The sequence below is a fragment of the Dasypus novemcinctus genome, chromosome 5 (assembly GCF_030445035.2).
Source record: "Dasypus novemcinctus isolate mDasNov1 chromosome 5, mDasNov1.1.hap2, whole genome shotgun sequence".
In the NCBI taxonomy this organism is placed as follows: domain Eukaryota; kingdom Metazoa; phylum Chordata; class Mammalia; order Cingulata; family Dasypodidae; genus Dasypus; species Dasypus novemcinctus.
In genome coordinates, this window is record NC_080677.1 from 143,578,292 (window position 1) to 143,604,499 (window position 26,208).

Sequence of the window (26,208 nt, forward strand, 5' to 3'; positions counted from 1 at the left end):
CCCCAGCTGTTTGCTGTTCTGATTGGCTGCCTCAACTGTCAGTTTTCAGGGGGCCGATGTGAGGCCTTTTGAGGGTATCTGGGGCTTTCCCTTGACCCCAAACAGGATTCTCATTCCAAATGAGATTCTCGTGGCGCAGATCTAGTGAGATCCCCCAGGTTTCCAGGCAGGGTCTTATGGCCATGTGGTCTAACAGTCACGCTGTCTGCCAGACTTTAGCCACCTTCCCCCTTTCACTATGCCAATCTGTCTCAACTCCCCCCTCCTCAGAGAGTTTACACCCTTATTCTTAAGGAGGCATTGAAGGGCAATGGTCATTCATTTGTAGCTACTTCCTGGTCAGCCAACTGATTTTTGACAAACCTACCAGGTCCATGTTAATGGGATAAAACAATCTCTTCAACTGGGAGAAGTGGGTATCTATAACCAAAAGAATGAAAGAGGACCCCTATCTGACTTCTTATATAAGAATCAACAAAAAATGAATCAAAGACCTAAATATAAACACCAGGACCATAAAACTACAAGAAGAAAATATAGGGAAACATCTTCAAGATCTTGTGGTAGGTAAGTGACCTGACACTTAAAGTATACACAATAAAGGAAAAAATAGATAAATGGGACTTGCTCTAAATTAAACACTTTTGCACCTCACAGGACTTTGTCAAAAGGGTGAGAGGCAGTAAACTCAATGGGAGGAAATATTTGGAAATCACACGTCTGATAAAGAGTTTAATATCCGTCTTATATAAAGTGATGTTGCAACTCAACATTAAAAGACAAACTAATTAAAAATGTTCAATATCACTAATGATTAGGGAAATGCAAACCAAAACTACAATGAGTTATCATTTCACATCTATTAGAATGGCCACTATTAAAAAGACAGAGAACTACAAGTACTGGGGAAGATATGGAGCGATAGGAACACTTATTCATTGGTGGTGGGAATGTAGAATGATACAGTCACTGTGGAGGACTATTTGGCAGTTCCTAAAGAAGCTCAATATAAATTTCCCACATGATCCTGCAATATCACTACTGGGTAAATACCCTGAAGAACTTAGAGCAATGACATAAACAGACATCTGCACACTGATTTTCATAGTGGTGTTATTCCCGATTGTCAAAAGTTGGAAACAACCCAGACTGTCATTAACCGAAGAATAGATAAACAAACTGTGGTGTATACACACAATGGAATATTACGTAGCTATAAGAGGAAAATGAAGCCATAAAGCATATGATAACATGGATGAACCTGGAGGATGTTATGTCGGGTATAGCAAACCAGACATAAAAGGACAAATACTGTATCACTGTGCTACAATGAACTAAATATATTGTGTACCATATTGTATGATTCCATTGAAATAAAATGTAAATATAAATCAATTTATAAAGATGAAATGAGATTAGTGGTTATGGAAAGATGGGGAAGGCATGCTAAGGGTCTGGAGTTTTTCTTTTTGGAGTAATGAAATGGTTCTAAAAATTTTTGTGATGATGAGTGCACAACATTGTGATTATGCTAAAAGCCACTGATTATATACTTGTGGATAGATTGCATGGTATGTGAATATATCGCAATAAAACTTCTTCAATAAATAAATGTGCAAAAATAGCCAGAAAATAATGGTTATGTACAGCAGGGGAAACAGATTAAGAAGTATTTTTTTGTTTGCCAGCTTTTTTGTTTACTGTTATTAGTATTAACATAGTAAAAATGCTCCAAAAATGTTGAAGTGATAATGCACTACTATGTGATTATACTAAATACCACTGACTGTACACTCTGGATGAACTGTATGATTATTAATATGTACTAATAAAACTGATGTTTAAAATGATTTATGTAAAACAAAAGATTACAAGACAACATCCTGTCTGCTATAGACCTCTGAAACTTACAAAACAATTTATCTGTTTCCAATACACAAATGGACAAAGGATAAACATTTTCATTACAATAAGGAGAAAAGGGAGAGAAACATGAGTCACTGATTCTCTACAGTTCAGTAAATGTTGTCCCGCATAAAGAAAACAGAAAGTGATTCTGGAAACTCCAAGCCTCTGGAAATCAAGCTCCCAGATGAAAGTGCCCATTGAAGGACTTAACTAAACTTAGAACTTGTAAATCAAGACTGAAGATACAGTTATCTCAGAAAGACTTGTGGAAGTCTTACTGTCTGATGGCTTGGACCCCTGCTTCCTGCATGCTAAACCAACAAGGTTTTTGAGAGAACTGTATGAACAAAACCACTGCCAGCTTGGACTAAAAGGGACATGGAAAGGGGAGATTGAAAGATAGACAGCTTTAAGAGGAAAACTATGGAAGCTGAGATCTAGAATTAAGACATCACCTTGGGCCAAGAGGAACCCCACCCATGTGTACAGAGAGGGTGAGTTTGCACCAACAGCTGAAGAGGGTGGATGCTCTGAGTAAGTTTTGCCACCCGAGGGTACAGGGAGGGTGGAGCACATTCCTCAAGGATTATGGTGGTTAAGGTCAGCACCCCACAGGTCTGAGAGGGGTGGACCTGTCCTCCATGGATTAGGGAAGTCAGGCGGTCAACTTATAGCTCTGAGAGGGTTGAGCCTGCATGCCAAGGGTTAGGGAAGGCCAGGTGGTCAACTCCTTGCTCTGAGTGGTTTGATCCTGTATGCCAAAGGTTAGGGGGAATGTTGTCTTCACATCACTGTACTGAGGGGGTGTTATGACTCTAACCCAAAGATTGGGTAAAGTGTGGCAATCACCCCAACACTCTTGGAGGGTGAGAACTGGAGCCTGGTTGACACCCAGATGCTTGATGAGGGTGGACCTAAGAAAATGGCTGCTGGGCAAGCATGTGGAAGGAGTGGGTTCCCACAAGGCACCAAGAAGAAGAAACCATCATCTTAAGGATGACTCTCAACTGAAATTGAATATAGGATGCCCTGCAGGTTTACTATACTGTAGAGGACCCAAGACTCATGTTTCCCTCCCAATTTCTCCTTATTGTAATGAAAATGTTTATCCTTTGTCCATTTGTGTATTGGAAACAGATAAATTGTTCCGTAAGTTTCAGAGGTCTATAGCAGACAGGACTTTGCCCCAAGACAAACTATTTCTTTAAGTTAGTTGTGATATGATTACTTGGATTGTCACTGATTTAAGTTTTTTTTGAATATTGTAATATCTTTTTGGAATTCAGAGGGTGGAGTGTAGCAGTTTGATATGGTTATGAATTCCAAAAGTAGATACAGGATTATGTTTGTAATGTGGTCTGTACCTGAGCGTGATTAAGTTATGATTAGCACTTTGACTGGGCCACATCATTAGGGAACTGAATCCCACCCCTTGGGGAGGTGGGGACTCACAGATAAAAGGCATGGCAAAGGACAGAGTTGAGGTTTTTTGATATTGGATTTGTGATGTTGGAGATTGATGCTGAAGCCTTAAGCTGGAGCCCCAGGAAGTAAGCGCACAAAGGAAACAGAAGCAATCCCCAGGAAGAGAAGAACACTGAACCCAGAGAGAAGCAAGATCCTGGAAGGGAGGAACCCAGGAAGCCTGAACCCTTGCAGACATCGGCAGTCATCTTGCTCCAACATGTGAAAATAGATTTCGGGGAGGGAAGTAACTTATGCTTTCTGGCCTGGTATCTGTAAGCTCCTACCCCAAATAAATACCCTTTATAAAAACCAATCAATTTCTGGTATTTTGCGTCAGCATCCCTTTGGTTGACTAATACAGAGGCTTACAAAAACAAAACAACAAAATGGCAGAAAAAAGTTCTGCATTATCATGTTACTTTAAATGTTCTTTAAAAAAATTTATTTCTACCCACCCCTCTCCTTGTTATTTTTGTGCTTATTATCTGCTCTGTGTCCATTCGCTGTATGTTCTTCTGTGTCTGCTTGTCTTCTCTTTCAGTGGCACCAAGAACCAATCCTGGGACCTTCTGGAGTGCAAGAGAAGTGCTCAGTCTCTTGTGCCACCTCAGCTCCCTGGTCTCCTGCATCTCTTATTGTCTCTCCTTTGTGTCTCTTTTTTTGCATCATCTTGCTGCGCCAGCCCACCACATGGGCCAGCTTGCCTTTCACCAGGAGGCCCCAGGAATCAAACCCTGGACCTCCTATATGGTAGTTGAGAGCCCAATCACTTGAGCCACATCAGCTTTCTTACTTAAAATGTAAATGGATTAAAATCCCTAGTAAAAAGGCAGAGATTAGCAGAATGGATAAATAAGCATGACTCAACTATAAGCTGTTTATAAGAAACTCATCTTAAGTTTCAAAGATATAAGCAGGATGAAAGTGAAAGGATGGAAAAAAATACATACTATGCAATGATTAACCATTAGTATAGCTGGGGTAGCTATATTAAGATCATATAAAATAGACTAAGTAAAAAAGATCTGTAAAGTTTACAAACCTTTAGCTAGAACTGCAAAGAAAAAAAAATACAAAATGAAAATCAGAAGTCAAAATGTAGGAATTATAAATATATATATATAAATGTAAAATAATGCTTGGGCACACTTTTTTTTTTTAAACTGGTTTTTAAAAAGAGTTTGGAAACTATTGATTATGTTGCCAGATGTTACTCAGAGATTTTCGAAAAAAAGAAATATAAGCACAGCTGCATATTTCAGATATTTCAGGCCCAATCTGTTTGTCAATTCCTAGAAGAGACTGTTTTTTCAGAGACTGTACACATATAAACAAACTAAATGCATACAGAAGAATGGGGGGCAGCCATTACTCTCAACCCCACAGAAACAAAAAGGTCTGCAAGAGGATACTATGAACAATTATATGCCAACAAATTAGATAAACCAGATGAAATGGACAAATTCCTAGAAACACAAAAACAATTCAAGAAGAAATAGATCTCAACAAACAGGTTACTAGTACAGAGATTGAATCAATAATCAAAAACCTCCCAATAAAGAAAAGCCCAGTACCAGATGGCTTCACAGGAGAATTTTACCAAATATCTCAAGGAACTTTTGTAAGTAAATTTTATAAGTATAGAAATGAATGAATAGGGAAACGGACTTGGCCCAGTGGTTAGGGCATCCGTCTACCACATGGGAGGTCCGCAGTCCAAACCCCGGGCCTCCTTGACCCGTGTGGAGCTGGCCCATGCACAGTGCTGATGCGCGCAAGGAGTGCCGGACCACGCAAGGGTGTCCCCCGCGTAGGGGAGCCCCACGCGGAAGGAGTGTGCCCATGAGGAGAGCCGCCCAGTGCGAAAGAAAGTGCAGCCTGCCCAGGAATGGCGCCGCCCACACTTCCCGCGCAGCTGACAACAGAAGCGGACAAATAGACACCGAGAACAGACAACCGGGGGAGGGGGGGGATTAAATAAATAAATCTTAAAAAAAAAAAAAAAAGGCAGCAAATGTACTACACTAATACAACTTGGTAATAATAGGGTAGTATACAGGAATTCTATATTTTATGCATTTTTTCGGTAAACCTATAATTTCTCCAGTTCAAAAAAAAAAAAGCTATGCATACATGAGTAAAGATTTAGTTTCAATCCCCTTCCCTCTTCTCCCTTCAAACAAGCTGAAGTAATATGCAGGGATTGTAGCTATGACTACCTGTAGCGGCTAGCTAGGAGAGCAGATGGATTTAGTTCTGTAATAAACTCATATCATTAAACATTAATTCTCACAAAACTATCAAATGCAGAAAATAAAGTCAAAGATTGGTATCCAGATTGACAAGTCATAGAACGTGGTATAAATACTTTTACCACTATTAACTTCCAGAAAGAATGCTTGTTCTTATGGATAGTCCTTTGGTTTAGAATAAGATATGACAGCCCAAAGTTTTAAAAAATTATATATATATATATATAAAATATATATATATAAAATACATATATACATACACAGGTGTTATACATGTAAGTACACATACATATACTATCTGAAATTTTTCAGACAACCAGAAATTATGAACCTCTTGATGAAATACCACCAATACCATGTATGAAGAGATCTTGGGAAAAAAAACTCATGTGATCTTGACCACAGCAAATACAAGGAAGGTGTAGGCAGCAAAATCCTGTCTATGGCATCCTCTACTAGATTAACAATCTGGTTTCTTCAGCAAAAAAAAGGAGACTTAAGAGATACACTATGACTTTATTTGAACAAATGATTCAGTCTTTAAAAAAAGAAAGGAAAAGTAAAAGACCATCAGGAAAATAACACTGATTAGCTATTTAATGTTAGTTACTTTCACATTGACAATTATTGAAAAATTAGTCATTAGAAAAATTAGGTTTTTTTTTTCCCTTGGACATGATGACGTTTTAATAAGAGACTCAAACTTTTATTGAAATTGAAGTATTTACAGTGGAAATAACCTGAGGTCTGGAATTTTCCCCAAAATAACATGTGGGGCAGAGACATAGAGGTTCATAAAAGCATTGTCTAATTTTACATGTCAGAAATTGTCTATAATTAAAGGTTAAAAAAAGTAACCATGGTAGTGTAATAGTACAACAGAAAAAGTGACCCTAATTTAACTATTCCGCATAATTAATTTCACTTATTTATAAGAGAGTAATCTTTACATTATACTAACATCTTTTAATTATGACCCACTATACATAAAGGTAAAGATTCTTACACATCTGGGAAGTTTGTCAAGAGAAAGGTTACTAATATTTAAAAGTACAAATACTACAAAATGTTAAAACTAGACTATATTATCTAATGCCTAATACAGAATAAAATTTAAAGTATGATGCTGCAAGAACTGATAATAGTTTGAGTGAATAACAAAAATAACTTTTTCACTGCCTGGTCAAAAGACCAAAACCATTTTGAGACTTATATAAACTATTGCTTCCTGGTATAGCCAAAAAGCAGGTCTCCAGATTGTAAAGAGAATTATTCAGGAGAAAAAATCTATTACTAAAGTACTTCCTGGCATAAGAAACAGTAATTTAAAAACTTAATAATGTTTAATAAGAGTTTTAACAGGCAGCCAACATCCCTCCAACATCTCATAACATCTCATTATCGGTCACAAAGCCTTTACGAATTGAACAAAAAGGAATGATATTCCTGATTTGGTTTAATCTCTTTATGGAAAAAAAAAGCAAAGAAATTAAATCAAAGAGTCCTCCCTCCTATCTTGTGGCCTCTAAGCTAGCCATCTATCAAACCAACAGCCTAATAAAGGGAAAGTTTTGTCAATCTTGTTTAAACACTTAAAACACATGGGAGAGTACAGTTCTCTTAGATCTATTTCTAAAGAATTTTTAGCAACAGAAATGTTCATTTCATAATTAAATATTTCCATTAGGGCCCAAAGTAACCCTTACAAATACAAAACAAACAAACAATCGAACCTAACAGTATACCAAGTTGGTGATATAACTACTCAGAATAAAGTCAAAGAAGCTAAGTAAAATTAATGTAATCTTAAACCTGAATTGTAAATATAATTGTTTTTAAACTAAACTCAGGTTTTTCTTGGGTTTCACCAATAACTTTTTTCTACTCCAGGATCCAATCCGAGATGTCACATTGCATTTAGTTGTCATATCGCTTTGGTCTCCTCCAAACTGACAGTTCCTTAGTCCTTCCTTATCTTTCATGATCTTGGCACTAATGAATAATACTGGGCAATTACTTGGAGAATGTCCCTCAATTTGAGATGAACCTAGGACATACCATATCATAAAAGTAAGGAAGCTATTCAAGACTAATGTGGACATGTCATGACAACACAGGAGCCATACAAAAGGAAGAGGTTGCCAATGGCTGAAGAGGGAGCACTCCTTGCACGTGGGACTTTTCTACACAGGGGACACCCCTGCGTGGCATGGCACTCCTTGTGCTCATCAGCACTGTGCATGGGCCAGCTCGCCACACAGCTCAGGAGGCCCTGGGTTTGAATGCAGGACCTCCCTTATGGTAGGCGGACGCTCTATCAGTTGAACCAAATCCACTTTCCAAAAATAACTTAATGTAACATGAGAACTGTTTGGAACCTAAGACAAATAAATTAACTTTAAGATGACATAAAAAAAAAAAAGATTATTTATTTATTTATGCCCCTCCCCACCACAGCTTGCTTTCTGTCTGCTCTGTGTCCATTCACTGAACATTCTTCTGTGTCTCCTTGTCTCCCTTTGTTGCGTCATCTTGCTGTGCCAGCCCTCCACAGGCCGTCAGCTCTCTGTGGGCACAGGCCAGCTTGCCTTCACAAGGAGGCCCCAAGATGCGAACCCCATGTGGTAGAAGGGAGCCCAATCGGTTGAGCCACAGTTGATTACCTTAAAATGACATTTTTGAAACAGGAGAAATTGAATGTTGCCCAGGTAATAAATTATATAACAAAATGATTTTTTTTTTAGTGCAACTGTGGTATTGTTTACATTTGTTTTAAAAGGTCTTACTTGTTAGACATATAGATATTATGGATGCATATGGAGTTTGCTTTAAAATATGCCAATACTTTTTTTTTTAAGTTTAGGGGGATAAAAGAAATACAAATACAAGAATGGCCAGCAAGTTGATGGCAGCTGAAACTAGATGATGTGTACATTAAGGATCACTGTACTCTCCTCTCTACTTTTTTTATATACTTGAAAATTTGCATGAAAAAAATTTCAAAACCTTACTAGCAAATATAATACATTTTAAAATTCATACTTATTTGTACTTACAATCTGTATTACTGAAATAACACACGTTTAAATGATTTTATGAACAAGGCTCATAGCTGTAACAGGAAAAAAGGAAATAAGATTAGTAAAAGAGAAACCAATGTGAAATACTACAATTATTTAAAATATTACAAAGATTAAGTAAAAAAAAAAAGCAGGACACAAAATTGAGGAGAGTATAACTATAACAATGTTAAGAAAAATTCACATAACTATCCTTATGTGTATTTAAAATAAGTAGTATAATCTTAGGCAACACATGGGAAAAAATACACCTAATGGAAACTATGGGCTATAGTTAAAATATTTTAATATTCTTTCATTAATTGTAACGATGGTACCACACCAGTGCCTAGTGTCAATAATAAGAGGGTATATCATAATATGAGTTTTTTACATGGCTTTTATGTAAGCCTACAACTTGTCTAATTTTAAAAATTACAATAAAAAACATTATGCTAAATTTTTTTAAAAACTTGTCACAAAGTACCACATATGGTATGATTCCATTGTCTACTATGTAAATATTTATTTATATTTTAAAATATAAATAAATCTATAGAGAAAATTACATTCGTGGTTATGTAGGGCTGGGGGGAGGATAGGGGATTGAGAGGTAACTGTTGAGTATGGGGTTTTTCTTTTTGGAGTAATGAAAACGTTTTAGAACTGATTTAATGAATGCACATTTCTAATTATACTAAAATCCACTAATTGTACACTTTGGATGGACTGTATGGTACATGATTATATCTCAAGAAAACTGCTGAAAAAAAAAAAAAAACTAAAAGAAATGCACCAAAAGACTATCAATGTTTGATTTAGCATTGGAACTTGGGAATAGTTTTTTACTTTTTTCTATTTTCTATAGTTTCCATTTTTAAAATAACTTACTATTTTTATAATAAACAATTAAAAAAATCAATGCTGATTCTATGTTTACTAAGAGTTCCCATGCAGTCTTTTCTACACAAAGAGCATATATCGAGGATTTAATCAATTAGCAGTTACGTTTTTCAATATAATTAACTGTCATTCAGTTTTCACAATTTCTTATGATACAACATTACTTAGTCCTGTTCTCTAAGTCAGTGGCTCTCAAAGTATGATCTGAGCACTGTCAGAGATTTCACAAGGTCAAAACTATTTTCATAATAATACCAAAATAATATTTACCTTTTCCTCTCGCTCCTCACAAAAATACATAAGAGTTTTGGTGTAATATTAAAGAAAAATACCCACGGTTATCTGAAAAGATTATGAAAATATCCCTCACCTTCCCAACTACATACTTTTGTGAAAAGTAATTTCTTTCATATGCGCCACACAAATAATACATTACTAACAGATCACATGTAGAAGTAGATTAGAGATGTAGAAATTAATGTAGAACACTGCCATTCTTCTCAATGAATAATATTTTGTTTTGGATAATATTGCTACCTTTAATAAACAATGTTACTTGTATTACACATGCTTGTCGTTATTTAAGAAAAAATATTTTTAAAATTTTGAGTTAATTTCTAATATAATAAATATATAAGTATATAATGCAACAAACCATAAAAACAAAAGTTCTTAGGAGTCTTCTTCAATAATGTTTAAGAGTGTAAAAAGATCGTGAGACCAGAAAGTTTGAGAACTCCTTCTCTAAGACAAACTTAAAACCTAATGCTGGTAGGAAGATACCCCATGTTCATGGATTGGAAAACGTATTATTAAGATGATGACACTCTCCAAATGATGTGCAGGTCCAATGCAATCCCTATCAAAATCTCAGTTGCTGTTTATACAGAAACAAACAAGGTGATCTTAAAAGTTCAAATGGAACCTCAAGAGACCCAGAACAGCCAAAACAATCTTGAAAAAGAAAAACAAAGGTAGAGAATTTACAATTCTAGAATTCAAAGCTTGCTACAAAGCTACATTAATCAAAGACAATGTGGTAATGGCATAAAGACAGATACACACATCAGCAGAATAGAACTGAGAGTCCAGAAAAACCCTTACTTTTCTAGTCAACTAATTTTCAACAAGGATGCCAGGACTATTTAATGAGGAAAGAATAGTGTTTTCAACAAATAGGGTTAAACAATTGGGTATGCATATGCAAAAAAGAGTGAAGCTGCACACCTACCTCACATTAAAGACAAAAACTCAAAATGGATAAAAGACAAACTAAAACTTAAAGTGTTTTATAAACTAAAACAACAAAACTCTTAGAAGAAAACAAAGGAGTACATCTTCATATGACACCAATAGCATAGGCAACAAAAGAAAAAATAAATTGGACTTCATTGAAAAAAAATCTTTTATTTCTTCAAGAAAGCAGAAACAACCATGGACTGGGAGAAAATATTTACAAGTCATTTATTTGCTAAGAATCTAGTATCCAGAAAGTATGAATGTAAGTACTGTTAACAGTTCCCTGTAGGAATCAATTAGAAAAGTCACATCTGTTACTCTAAATATCTAAACATACTTTGTAGGAAGGTAGTTACCAGACTTTTGATTCCTTCAAGATTATATAAATTCATTAGAAAAAACTTTAGGACTGGAAGGAAGCACATTAATTTTTTTTCAATTTTATTTATATATATATATTAATAAAGCATAAACCCATCCAATGAGTACAATCAATGGTATTCGGTGTAATCACGTTTATGCATTCATCACCCCAATCACTCCCAGAGCACTTTCATTATTCAAATAATAATAACAAACAAAAAACAAAACTCATCACCTTCCAATCTCTCTATGCCTCTCAGGCCAGGAAGTACATTTTTTAATAGTAACTTCCTTTTATGAACTTTATATACCTATCTGTAAATAGAAAAGTGCAAGGAAATAGATCAGAATAGAAATTACATTCCTTACAAGATCAGCATCCTTCATTTGGTTTGTGTTGCTAGTTGGATCATATAGTTTATCTCACAGCTACTGACATTCTAATTTCTAAACTGCACATACATCTTGTCTTCCAGAATAACTGTAAGTTCCTTGGGGCAGAAATTATTCTGTGTACCTTTTGTGGCATACTGCACAGATTATATACTCAAATATAATATGTAGGCTCATACGGGGGAACATTTTTAACCTGATGTTTCCTGGAAACTGTTATTCTAGGTTTTTGTTTTTTTTAAAAGATTCAGTATCTCTGATACTTCATCCTTTTCATAAAGTGAATGTGTCACTCAAAGATACTGGCAGATGAAAGAAATGAATTTAATCTCACTCAGTACAGTGGTTAATGTTTAATTATGCATTTAAACTGGCACAGTACAGGAATACTTCTAAACAAATGCTGCCAAAACACTTACAGATTAATTTTTTTCTTGCCTTTTATTCATGTACACCTGTGCTTCTACTGAAAAAAGACAGTGGGACAAGGTAACTATTTTTTTATAGTTTGATTTGGTTGTGCTCCTAGGGAAGATATAAAATCAGAAGTGAGAACTTATTTCTTAGCAAATTTTGGTAAGAAAAGTAAATACACGTGAAGTATACCAAATAGAATTACACTCTGAAATCATCCACTGGCTTTTTAATTTTTTTTTTTAGGTACTGGGGCCAGTGATTGAACCCAGAACATCATAAGTGGGATGCTGGTGCTCAACCACTGAGCTACATCGGCTCCCCAGAGTTGGTTATCATTTGTTTGTTTTTTGTTTTGTTTTTAGGAGGTACCAAGGATTGAACCCTGGGACATCTTACATGGGAAGCAGGCACTCAATTGCTTGAGCTACATCCATTCCCATCCACTAGTTTTTTTAAATTTCTCTCCCCTTCCCCCCCATTGTCTGCTTTCTGCGTCAATTTGCTGTGTGTTCTTCTGCGTCCACTTGCATTATCCAGTGGCACTGGGAAACTGTTCACTGGAGAAGCGGGCTTGGTCTAATGGATAGGGTGTCAGCCTACTACATGGCAGGTCCGCGATTCAAACCCTAGGCCTCCTTGACGCGGTGTGGAGCTAGCCCATGTGCAGTGCTGATGTGCACAAGGAGTGCCGTGGCACCCAGGGGTGTCCCCCACGTAGGGGAGCCCCGCACATAAGGAGTGTGCCCCATAAAGAAAGCCGCCCAACGCGAAAGGAAGTGCAGCCTGCCCAAGAATGGTGCCGCACAGATTCCTGGCGCCGCTGATAAGGATAGAAGTCGTCACAGAGAAGCACACAGCAAATGGACACAGAGAACAGAAGGGGGCAGAGATAAAAAGAAATAAAATAAATCTTAAAAAAAATAAATAAAACCTATCACTGGTTCTATGACATATTACCATTTTTTCCCACTTTAAAAATTTTATTGAAGTATATTATTCATACATGAACACACACAAACAATAAATGTAAAGATTGTGAACTTACAAAATAAACATACATAACATCACACAGGGGTCTCATATATCACCCCTCCTACCACCTCTTTACATTGGTGTGAAATATTTCTTACAAACTATGCAAGAGCCTAGAAGAAAATGTAAGGAAACATCTTCAAGACATATTACCATTTTTGGAAAGATAAATTCAGCTAGGATTCTTATTAAAATACAAAACAAAAATCCTGAGAGAGTTTAGAATATCTTATTAACTCTGGCTAGGAAATAAGGAAGTGTTTTATCCATTAAACTTCTGACACATGCCAAACAACCATCAAGTACTTGGTTATAAGAAAGCCTAAACAAAATATTACTTGGAACAAGTTAAACAATATAAAAGATTAAAAGTCTTACCTCTTATTTTGCATGTGGTCCAATTAGAATTTAAACGCATAATGAATATAAAATTATTTTGTAGACGTAAACCCAAACCCAAAGTTGATGTACATAGGGAATCACAATCTTAGAGCCTTTCTGTTCTCAAAATATAATTTCTTGTTCTTATCACGTGTCTTTGCTCTTCCGAAAGAAATGCACCTTTTAAAGCAACTTGCACTTCTTTACAGGGGAGAGATGCAAATAGAAAAGTTAACAACTACCTTAGGATTATCTTTACGAGATATAAACTTAGCTAAAATATCTACCCTGATCACTTATTGAACACTACCAGTACTATACCCCAAACCATTAGCCCCAACAGGGCTCAATGCAGATAGTTACTTATTGCATTTAACATAAAATGGAAGGAATAAATATAAAAAAGAATATTTTTAATCAGGATGTTAAACTCCTTAGTTGAAAAGCTAATTGCCCCTTAAGTCTAGATTGTTTACAGGTGTTCTTAACCGTTTTTTGTTTCACAGACCCCTCTGCCAGTCAGGTGAAAAACATGGACCCCTTACTAAGTCCACACTATACTGTGTATTATTTAATAAATACATCACACCCGCATCAACATGTCCCCACAAATATGTTGTTGTTTTTTGGATTTCAATTCAAACTCATGGATCCCTTGTTCAAAAGCCCTGGTTTAGAAGAATGTTTCTGACATCCACTCTTCCGTTTAACAAATGTTCACCTGGCACGGTAGCAGCATGCTAGATTTGCAGTATCTAACCTAATAGAACACCATTATCAAACCAAAAAATCCCCTTAAACCTTTCTTGTCTTTGTATCCTATTTATATCATCTTCCCCTTCAAAGTCTTTATTATCAGTCTTCTCACCTGCTGCAAATGCACTTTTAGGTGAACTCTCCTGCCACTGCTTATTTATGCCATCTCTTTACCTGGACAAGCATTAAGCCTGTTGACAGCAAAGCAAAATGTATACAGAACCAAGACTAAAAACAACTTACTGTTGGCATTTCATATGTAACATCACTTTTTGGATAAAGAGCAAAATGCCTAATTCAATAACTTTTAGAATTTATTCTTAGTTGAGGGGATGGTATATGTTAGTTCTTCTATGATTTTTTAAACTACTCACAACTTTATTAATCCCATTTTGAATGTGATTTATTTCCTGAGGCTATAGACATTCTCCAAAAAATCATTTATTTTCATTTACATTTGAAAACAAAAATGCTATGGGTGAATGCAATGTCAGTATATTCTTATACCAAAAAAAAAAGTCAGAATCAGTGTCACAATACAGGGAGTCCTTAAAAAATCGCAGAAATCCCTTCAGAAATAAACTCTGGATATGTAGTATATTGCTTCAGTTCTCTTAAAAGGAAAAGGTCTCTATTCTCCTCACCTTTCTAATGAACCTTACATTTCTTCAAGGATTGAAGATCTTATTCTTTTGAGTTTTCAGATTTATAGTTACTACAGTTTTTTTTCTGAAAGTGCATAATACTTAATAAGATGGGGATTTGAACAAACTTGGTACTCAACATTTTAAAGAATGACAGAATGTCAGTACTGCGAAACAGCTTAAAACTGGCTTAAACCTGTGCTTCTCATACTGGAATGTGATTACTGCTAGAAGGGAACCAAAGAACCAGAACTAGAGCCCAAGGTTCCTGACATGATAAAATAAGAGCTCTTCAATAGAGAAGAAAATGCATTCAATTTCTTAAACACAAATTGTTTGAAGATTAGAACTACATATAAATTCATTTAGTAAAAAATTGTATCCCTGCTACTGATAGAATATTTTCACTTCTTTATCCTATAAAAGACCAGTTTATTTAATTGTAGTTTTCAAGCTTGTTAAATTAAAAGAAAAGCTTTGTTTTCGGGAAAAGATACTTCTGATCTATATTAACCAGCCAATAAATCAAAACAAATGAAGAATATTTGCATGTATGTTTCTCCAAATGAAGGATAATGAAATTTAACAGATTATGGAGAAATTTCAAAGGGTCTATCGACAGAGCTATAAAGCAATAAATTGCTGCCTGTTGTTGACAAAACAGATGGTAGTTATAAATATGTCACCCTGTCTTCCTTAAGTCCTCACTATAGCCCTAGGACAGGAGTTCATGGACCTCTGTGCCAGTCAGGTGAAATGAATACTACTGTAATTCATTTATTGTATACATTAATAAGTAAAAGGAAATGCTAGATTTCAGTTAGAGGTCAGAGAAAATAAAGATATAAAGTTGATTTTTTTCAATTCAAGCTCACGGACCTCCTGAAATCTTTCTACAGACCTCCAAGGAGTACTCCCTGGTTAAGAACTCCTGCCCTAGGAGTACTCCTGAAAGTGTTGTTATACAAGCACATACCATTTTCCTTAAAAAAAGAAAAGTCATTTGACAGCTTAAGTGGTGACAAAATATGTCTTATTTCAAGTTCTACATTAATGTGCATCAAAATATTCATGATACTTTTAGGTCTCAAAAATCAGACTTCACAAGTCAAGACAAACTTAAAAATCAAACTTTATTAATCGAAGCACTGGTCCTTTCTAACATTAGTCTCTCTACCTATGGTTTGGATCTCATTAACTCCCACCTTTTCAATTATGCCTTTTCCCCCCTATAACTTCAATCTCTTACACCCTGGTTCCTTCCTACCGTTGTTTAAACATGCTCAAGTGTATTTTATCTTTAAAGAAAGTGAAAGGGAGGAAGTGTGGGAAGGGGAGAGTAGGAAGGTTAGAGAAATAGAGAGGGAGAACAAAACCAAAAGGGGATGGGGGAAGGGACTACCCAGACACAAATCCTTGCCTTCGTTTCAGAATACAGCTCCTCAATAGAGCAGTTTCTACCTTACTGGCCTCATTAGGAGTTAAGCTCTTTTGCTCTCTCAACTTTCTTATGACCTCAATTAACATCCACATGCTGAATCTCAGTGCAGCTATCTAAGCAGATGTTTTGTTAACATTTTATGGCCTACAGACTTCTTAAACCAATTGTTCAAAAATAAAGCCATTCCCAACTTCCATTCCTCATTTAAAATAAATAAAAACTGACAGCAGATCCCTATTTCACGAAAGCCACCAAAGCTATCCAAATTGCCAAGCCAGAATCCTGTAATTATACCTCTGCCCCTCAAATAAGCTTGTATCTCTCCATTCCTACTGCTGCTAAATTGTTCATCTCTGAATCTGAATTATATCCCAACCTCTTAGTCTCCCATCTTTTAGTCTTCCATCAACCCCACCAATTCCTCATCAGAATGATCTTCCTTTAATATGAAAACTGTCTCATCCTCATCCTTTGATGACTTGCACTCAGGATAAAATGAAAATATGTGGTAAGAAATTTCCAGTATTTAAAAATAAAAGCTCAGAAAATAAGAAGATTCCAATTAAAAGCCCCCATTGCTATACATTCCAAATGATGTGTAAATGTAGGAAAAGGCAATATTTATACATTAGGGTAAAATGATAATTGAGTTCATTTTCATCTTAGATATTCTCTAGATTTTGAGTAGGCATATGTAAGAGTGCACTTGGGATCTAAACATAAAGAAGATTTAAACACAAAGTGCTGTTGACATTAGAAAATTAAATTAAAATAACAAGAACAGAAAATCATGGAGGGAATTCCTAGGTGTCAAGAACACACTAAAACAACTGTACTGGGGGGAGAGGCAAAGATCCTTTTGAAAATCTGTTTAAAGTCCTGAATCCTTTCACTGCAAAAACAAATATACTAAAAATATTAAGTATAAATTCAGAAGTTCAAGGATTTCCCCAAAGTCCATCTATGATTAAAATGCTTGAGGAGGAAGCATAATACACTTAAACTTACAAACATGGACCCTGGAGCCAGAGTACTTGGGTTTGATTCTGACCACCACTTATCAGGTGATGGCATTGGGCACATCAATGAGTACCTTATTTTTTTCATCTAATAAGACTGTTTTGAGGATTCATTAGTACATGCACATCATGAACCAAAGTGCCTGGCACAGAGCATATCCTTAAAAAAAATGTCAGTCATAATTATTACTTGAGAGCCAAAAGCTGGACCTGGGAATGACACACAATACCAAACTTTACTCAGAAAGTAACAGCCACTTATACTAATCACAAAATCACACTACCATTTTCACATACCATCTTCACATATCAAGGTATTACAACTGAAGATACTTTCAAGTTTTCCAAAAGGACAGCGCAAAAATATAAAATATAATGAATATCCCCTAACATTGGAAGTGATACTACTCTTAAAAAGTTAAGCTTGAAAATTATGAATTTGAAAATATTTATTACTTTGTATAACCTTTAAATTCAATATTCCAAAGGATATCTATCCTAGACATGATACATCTCCATTTTATTAATAAACTGGACTACAACTCAGAGGCCACTTAATATTAGTGTACAGGTATCTTTATTCTCATTTCAAAGATTATGTGTATAGCATCACAATAAAAGTTTCACGCAATCAAAATCTCAATCAGCCATGTGTCCAATCAGCTCCAATACTGATGAATTACTGCTCAGCAGAATTTAATTTTTTTTTCAATCTTGTGGTGTGGTTTGCCTCTGACCTCAAAGAGAACTACTATAAAATTACTATTAAAATTTTCTGGTTAAAAACTGTATTTCTGATTATTAACTATGATGCAGGATTTAAGCTACCAAATATATCAAGTTATTTGAACCCAGGTTATTTGGCAGAATACCAACACTTTCTGAGGGTCAGGTATTATTTGCAATAGGCTTGGAAACAAGAAGTTAGAAAAATCCCGTTTTCTGCTTTTCCTGTATTGTGGACTTAAGGCTAAATTATCTCCAGGCCTCAGTTTACCAAACAATAACACTGAGTTCTTTCTTATATTATCACAGGTGTTCTGAAGAATAAATGGGGGAAAAAAGTAAGGGCTTTGAGTCCTCTGAAGGATAAGGCAATACATTGTTGAGGGTGGGAACTGTTGCAATTTGCATTAATTTCTCACAGTTTGTAGGAGAGCTGTATGTTGTTAAAAACTGAAATCATTAAGCACACAGCAGGAAGCAAGCAAAAACAGTTGCTTGAGGATGGTAAACTAAAGGCCAAGAGAGGTGGCTACAGTGCTCACAGCATGTTACTTTCTCTTTAGTTTGAGGACCTCTTTACAAAAAAGTGACGGATATGAACAAAGATGCTGACATTTCTAAAGCCTAAACATGGACTTTGGGAAGAATGGATATTAAAATTAACAACAGAATGAATGTTTTAAGGAGAAAACCATTTAATTTGTATGAATTTTCTCTTATACTATTAATCAACGATAAAAATGTAAAATGCAGTCTGACTGTAAGATACAAACTGGGGGATGTTAAATAGAAGATCTGTTAGCACCTTTCTATCTGTATTAAAGCTCACCTCCATGGGCTTGTTTTTGAATCCTACGAGCTCTAAAATTCTAAGACTATAACTGCAGTATTATAGTATTTTTTTTCCCTGCATTTACTTTCAGGAACTAGTTGTCAAATCTCATTAATGATAGAATAATGTAGATCAAAACTCAAAGTGTCAGAAAAATAACTGTCCTACCTCAAAGCATTATATCATATAACACCTGATATTATATGAATAATCAAAAGAATTAAAAGCTTCCCTCTCATTCTTATAATTCCAAACAGGTAAAAATGGCATTCTCAACCTACAACCAGGACCTCCAAGACTATATGATCTCTCCCAGCCACTCTTTCCCCTAACCATACTTCAGCAACCCAATCCTTGTTTAAATTCATTCTTCTAAAACACTTTGCTCTTTCCCAACTCAGGTTTTGCACATGTCACGCTCTTTGCTTATAAGGCTAGTCTATCACCCTCACACAACCCCTGACCTTGTTAATGCCAATTCAATTCTTCAAATCTCAGCTCAACCAGCGCTTCTTTAGGGAAACTTCCCTGAATTCCCAAGGTCTACAAACAAGTCCCCTTGTTTATGATCTCTTAGCACATTGTACTTTTTATGTGATTATTTTTCCTTTTTTTTTCTTTCATCTTTAATGTATAGGATTTTATTAATTTTTCTTTTAACAATGAGAATGCTTTTGGAAGACACTGTTTCCTAATACCTTTATTTTTTTAAAATATATTTATTTTTAAAAGATACATAGATCACACAAAATGTTACATTAAAAAAAAATAGCGTATTCCCATATGCCCCACATCCCACACCCTCCACTTTTCCCACATCAACTTTTTCCATTAGTGTGGTACATTCACTGCAATTGATGAATACATTTGAGCACTGCTACACAGCATGGATCATAGTTTACCTTGTAGTTTACACTCTCTCCCAGTCCATTCAGTGGGTTATGGCAGGATATACCATGTGCTGCATCTATCCCTGCAATGTTCTTCAGGACAACTCCAAGTCCCGAAAATGCCCCGATAGTATACCTCTTTTTCTGTCTCCCTGCCTTCAGCAACTCCAGTGGCCACTGTCTCCACAACAATGATATATTTTTTCCATTGCTGGAATTACAATAATTCGATAGTAGAATACCAGAAAATCCACTCTATGTCTCTCTTTCTTAATAGACAGCAAGGATATACACATAAATTATTTAGATCATACTATGTGCCAGGTACTGCTCTAAAGTCTAGGTTCAACAAAATAGATAAACAACAAATTAGACAAAAATACCCAACCTTACAGAGTTTACATTCAAGCAGGAGAAGACAGACCACACATAAAATAAATTATATGGCATGTTATGATGTATTAAGTGCTATGAAAAGCAGGGAAGGGAAATAAGGAGTGCATGGCACAGGATATGCTCTAAGTACTATTATTATCTCAAGGAAATAAAAACTAACATGAAAAAACTTTAGTAGAGAACGGGTGTAGCTTTGTGCTTGAGCACCTGCTTTGCACTTATGAGGTCCTGGGTTCAATCCTGGTACCTCATAAAAATAAAAAACTAAAATTAAAAAAAAAAGAACAGCTTTAGGTATGAAAGCTTCAAGATTCCAATGCCAGTCTACATTACTTTAAATAAAACTATTCACTTTCCCAATTCCTTCTAGACTACATGCCTCAGTCCTCTTTCCAATCAGTGAAGAGTGGTTTTAAAGTAGAAATGATTCTCAACAGGGAATTAAAAAATGGAAAAATCCACTGAAGGTTAAATGGCATTTTCAATATTTTAGTTGCTGCTTTGGGTTAATTTACTTTAATTTTAAAACAAAATAAAGACAAGATTTTTTATGGCTATCAAAAGGTGAGGGGTACAGATGTGGCTTAAGCCACTGAGCACCTGCTTCCCACACTGGAGGTCCTAAGTTTGGTTCTGATGACTCCTAAAAACAAAAACGAACAATAAGCAAACAAATTGAAAAACAAACTCAGGGAATCTGATGTGGCTCAGCACAGGCTTCCCATTTACAAGGTCCCATGGTTTATTCCGTGGTACCCAGTACCACACACATACACACACACACAAAGGGAGGCAAGTCTGTAAAGATTGAGAAATAGTAGTCTAGCTCACTTAGTTAAAAAGTTTTAAATATTAGATGTAGCCATGAAAAGAAATGTCATTTAAAATTTCACAAATACAATCTTTATACACTAAAAGAAACTATAAAAACTTCCTAGTATCCTTTGAGAGTTAATATTTTCATCTTTATAGAAGTAAGCAAATATATGATCTGCAAACAATGAAATAGAAAATGGCTTTAGCCATGCTCTTATTATCCCTCTAGTTAAACTAATTTTACTAAACATCTATAGTGTATCATACCCTGGGCTGGGCAAAGAGATGACAAATATAAAAACAAGATCTCACCCCGAAAAACAAAGAACTAAATAAATATTAAATAAGTATAAATAATAAGAACTAAGTACCAAAGAACTCAGTCCAACCTTAGAAATTATGGCAAAGATTTCTGAAGGATTCCTGAATACATTTTTAAGGATGGGTTAAGGAACTAAGTAAAAATAAATAAAGGGGGAGGGGCATTTCAGGTAAAGAAACTACCAACAGCAAGGATCGCAAAAGAATATATAAGGGGAGCAGATGCACCTCAAGTAGTTGAGCACCTGCTTCCCATACAATGTACTGGGTTCAATCCCCAGTACCTCCTAAAAACAAACAAACAACTCTCATTGGGGAGTAGATGCAGCTCAGTGGTTGAGGGCCTGCTTTCCATGTATGAAGTCCTGGGTTCAAACCTTAGTAACTCCTGAAAAAAAAAAAACCAATAGGAGTATGCAAAACTATGGTTTTGAGGGGTGAGGTAGGCAGTGGTCAGGAAGACTTTAAAAAGTGGTCAGTTAAACATTATGATACACTGAAAGGCAGGGCAGGGCAAGAAGGAGAAGTGGGGCAGGGTAAGGTTACGCTAGGCTTCAGAGCCTGGTTTTTTCTATTTCAGCAGGGGACAGGGCATAACAATCAAGACATGCCTTTTTTTTTTTTTTTAAAGATTTATTTATTTAATTTCCCCCCCTCCCCTGGTTGTCTGTTCTTGGTGTCTTTTTGCTGCGTCTTGTTTCTTTGTCCGCTTCTGTTGTCGTCAGCGGCACGGGAAGTGTGGGCGGCGCCATTCCTGGGCAGGCTGCTCTTTCTTTTCACGCTGGGCGGCTTTCCTCACGGGCGCACTCCTTGCGCGTGGGGGCTCCCCCACGCAGGGGACACCCTTGCGTGGCACGGCACTCCTTGCGCGCATCAGCACTGCACATGGCCAGCTCCACATGGGTCGAGGAGGCCCGGGGTTTGAACCGCGGACCTCCCATATGGTAGACGGACGCCCTAACCACTGGGCCAAAGTCTGTTTCCCAAGACATGCCTTTTAAGTGAACACTTAAGCTGTAGTATAACTAAAATAAAAAAAGAACAATTTATTTTATTTTTTTACTTTTAATTTTGAAATAATTTAAAAATTACAGGACAGTTGCAAAAATAATACAAACTGCACACAGAGAACTCCAAGGCACACCACCACCACCAATACCAGACCCACCAACTTTTAATGTCTTGCCACATTTGTCATATCATTGTATTTATCCATATAACTTTTTATTTACCTCTTTTTTAAACATTTGAGAATAAGCTGAAGACCTCATTTGCCTTGAACACTTAATACTTCCATGTACAATTCATAAGAAAAATTTAACATTCATATAAAGCTTACAGTTTATATTATAGTCCAATTTATTCACATGTCCCAATTATGTCCTTTTGGCCAATTTATCTTTCATTATTAGATCTACCCTGGGATTCATGTATTGGCTTTAGCTGTTACTGTCTCTTTAACCTCTCTCTTTCTACTTGTGGAAATTAATTTATTTCCGATCCTAACCACTCCCAAACATATAATTCAGTAGGATTAATCATAGGTCAAAAAGCTGTGCTACCCTCAACACCATTCATTACCAGAACTTTACGTTCACCCTTTACATATTACCTTTCCCCTCATTTATTCCCTTCCTCTGGAAACTTTGTCTCTATGAACTGCGAGTGATTTATTTTTATCATGCACATAATTAACATCCTAAATTCACCAGTTTTCTAAGTCAGAATTTTTGCACATCAATTTCATAAAGAACATTTTCTATAAAGATGAAGTTTCATCTCAGTGATTATCGACCCCCACCTAAAAAATTAAGCAGCACACTCTCAGATTTGAGTTAAATATTAAATATTTTCAATATTACACAATGCCACTTGTGGCCCAGGTCTCCTATGAAAGGCAGTAGAAGAAAAACAACACAAAGAAAGAAGATGTAAAATTGGATGCATTGTTCAACTGCAAATCCTTAATGATTAAAATAGGAGCCAGAAAAAGAGTAAAAAAGACAAAGTTTATAAAGGTATGAAAGGGACAAAAGATGTTGGGGGTGGCAAGGAAAAGGGAAGGAAACATAAACTAAGTTAATAGTTTTCTCTGTTCCTAAGGAAGACACTTAACACATGGGAAATGTAAAGCGCGTTAAGTCAGGAAAAAATTCCACTGTACAACCAACAATTTCGCAAATATCTTCCTTCTTTGAATAAGAGAACCTAAGGGCTTTCTATCTTATAATCCCATACCCTAATAAAGAAATTAATTTTCTAATCAGGATCACTCTGGGAGAAGCAGAAATCTCCAAAAATATAAACAATCAAGAGCCACGTACAATTATTAAGAGGCAAAAAGTTTAACTGAACTAAACTAAGTTCAGGTCTGGTGACTTCGACGACTACAGAAGGCAGTACTTTCCATTACTGTGTACTCTGAAATGAGCTTACAGAAAAAGGAAAGCACTTTAAGAAGATAACAAAAATAAAATTTTATAAAAAAGGATAAGCAACCCCTGCAGCAGTGCCAAGTTTTAACGGTACTTTCCATAAATACAACTTCAGTGTTCGTGTTTTCCCACCCCCAGTAGAAAAAGATTGCTTCAAAGGATTTAAATCTAAAATGTTCTTAAATTTATCAATCTGAATAGGAATCCTTAAATCTGAAAGAAATCTGCATGAAAACAAGCATGCATTATGAAAGTGTATTTAATATTTGTGCTTTTAATATTGGACAATAACAAATGGAATTTAAAGTAAAGTATCTATACAGCCCTTTTTTAACAACCTCAAAGGACCATCATAAAGATAAGACATAGTATTAAAAATTGGGAGAACTAGATTATAGTCCTAGCTATCACTGTTTCATAAAAGTATGAAATCTAACATGGCACTTTGGAACACTGAAAGGTGGCTGTCAGCCATTTCTTGGCTGGTAACACCTACCATGGGTTCCATCAACACAAAAAAATAATATTGTTACAAATCTATGTAGAGTAGGTGGAGCTACCTGAGACACTGTAGTAATTACCATTAATAACTTGATGCCCCAACTTGTACTTATTTTAGAACTATGTTTAGGATATATGAAGATGTTATTTTATAAAAACAAGTGACTAAGTAAAACTATTTCGCTCCCAGTTTATATATATATATTTGTCAAAATTTGTGCTTACTTGTGGAAATTACATGAAGTTCAACAGCGTCTCCAAACCTCAATTCTATTTTAAAGGGCAAGTCCCAGGAACATTAAATACAATCAAAATTTCCCCTAAATTTGCTGCTCCTGAATTTCAGCTACTTCAACTACAGAACATATCAAAATGAACACTTGGAAGCTTTTATAACTGTATCATCATCTATTTTCTTTCTGGCTTCTACTCAATTATAGTATAAAACCCTTCTCCAAATATACATTCTATCCTCAGAATCTGCTTTTTCTTCCTAATACATGTGATCAAACAGAAGTTTCTCTCTGCCCTTAAATTAAAATCAACAGTCACAAGATGGGAAATTTTATTTTGTGTATGTTACAATAAAAATTCGAAAGAATTCTATAGAACTGTACAACACAAAGAGTGAACCCTAATACAAACTATGGACTTTAGTTAATTTGATTTTTAATAATTTGGTCCATTAAAAGTAACAAATGTATTACACTAATGCGAAATGTTAATTACAAGGAAAACCGTTTTAGGTGGATATATGGTAACTTTCTCCTTTTTGAAAGATTTTTCTGTAAACCTACAACTGCTCTAAAAAAAGAAAAAAATAAAGGGAAAAAAATCAACAGCCACAACATAGATATTAAAAATGGCATTTTTATAATTCTGAGTAAGAATTTCGGTAGTAACAAAAATGCAGAAGAATGATATTAGTGGACTTTTTTTTTTTTAACAGATAAGGAAACTAAAGCACCTAGAGGGTAATTTTTAGCAAATAAGAAGACATGCCATTCTTTCATATAAGTCAACTTAAGCTAACTTTTCAAAATAGAGTATATAAATCAAATTTTCTACTGGATGATAAACTTTTTAATCCAATACCTTTTAGAAACTATTTTTCACTTTACCAACTCAAACCTCTGTGAAGCGTGATTACAAAACTATCTTTAAGTATACTGTTATATAGCTTGATTACAAAACTTATCTTTCAGTATACTAAACACAGAGAAAAATTGAAAAGCACAACCATTTCAACTTCTGTAAATTATTCTGACTGTAAATTAGACGGGGTCAGGCAGATTGGGAAAGTATGAAAATTGCACATATATCTGAAAGAAGTGAACACTCTTCCCCCCTTGTGGTCTTTGCAAACCACACCACTGCCTATTTCAAGTGCATTTTAAAAATGCAACACAACTGAAAATAAGAGACCAGTACAACAGTCTCAATTCAACCAAAGTGACATGTATCGGAAGAGAAAAAACTTTCTAAAGGAAAAATAATCACCTTCAGGTTGATATTATCTCTATTAGAAAAATACTCACTTAGTATTTATACTTACAAATTAATTTCACTGTTCATTCAAGGAAATGATTTACTCTTTTAGTTACCTAAAACTTCGAACTTTCACTTTATGATTAAGAGTGCAGCAAGTGAGCCGGTCTTAAACGGATGCCGGGTAAGAGTTACTACTGTACAGATGTTTTCAAGTTTTACCTCAGTCAAAATTTACCACCGATTTACATAAAAATGAAGCGGTGGTGGTGGGGGGAGAATACATTCATAAATGCAATACAAAATTACACTGAGAATGAAAAACTCTTAAATTTATGTTCTGATTTTACACAATGGAGAATCGGATTGGTAAAAGATTACTACTGATGTTCGTTCCGTTTGAGACAGTGTATTCTAGTCTGTTTCAAACACGGAAAATTTTTAATTTGATTTTTCCCCCCTATTTCTTCAGAATTTGCTATTGCTCATGTCTATCAAGATAAAAATTGGAATATTTCAAACACACACC

The 26,208-nt window shown here is 35.4% G+C and overlaps 1 protein-coding gene across 8 annotated transcripts in view; it reads right to left on the bottom strand.

Moving 5' to 3' along the window:
• LARP4B (La ribonucleoprotein 4B) overlaps positions 1–26,208 on the bottom strand; it is an 89,954-nt gene that overhangs the window by 62,349 nt on the left and 1,397 nt on the right. For 2 of the 8 annotated variants that reach the window (XM_058297650.1, XM_058297646.1), the window contains exons 1-2: positions 4,418–4,423; positions 3,831–3,944 (exon numbers count right to left, since the gene is read on the bottom strand). The exons of 2 other annotated variants lie outside the window; for them this stretch is intronic. In XM_058297650.1, the coding sequence (XP_058153633.1) occupies positions 3,831–3,875 (45 nt within the window). In that variant the 5' untranslated portion in view covers positions 3,876–3,944; positions 4,418–4,423. Of the gene's footprint in view, positions 1–3,830; positions 4,059–4,417; positions 4,424–8,683; positions 8,740–26,208 lie in introns of those variants that run through there. 4 more of the 8 variants (XM_071215423.1, XM_058297648.2, XM_058297645.2 and 1 more) reach the window with 3 other exon arrangements.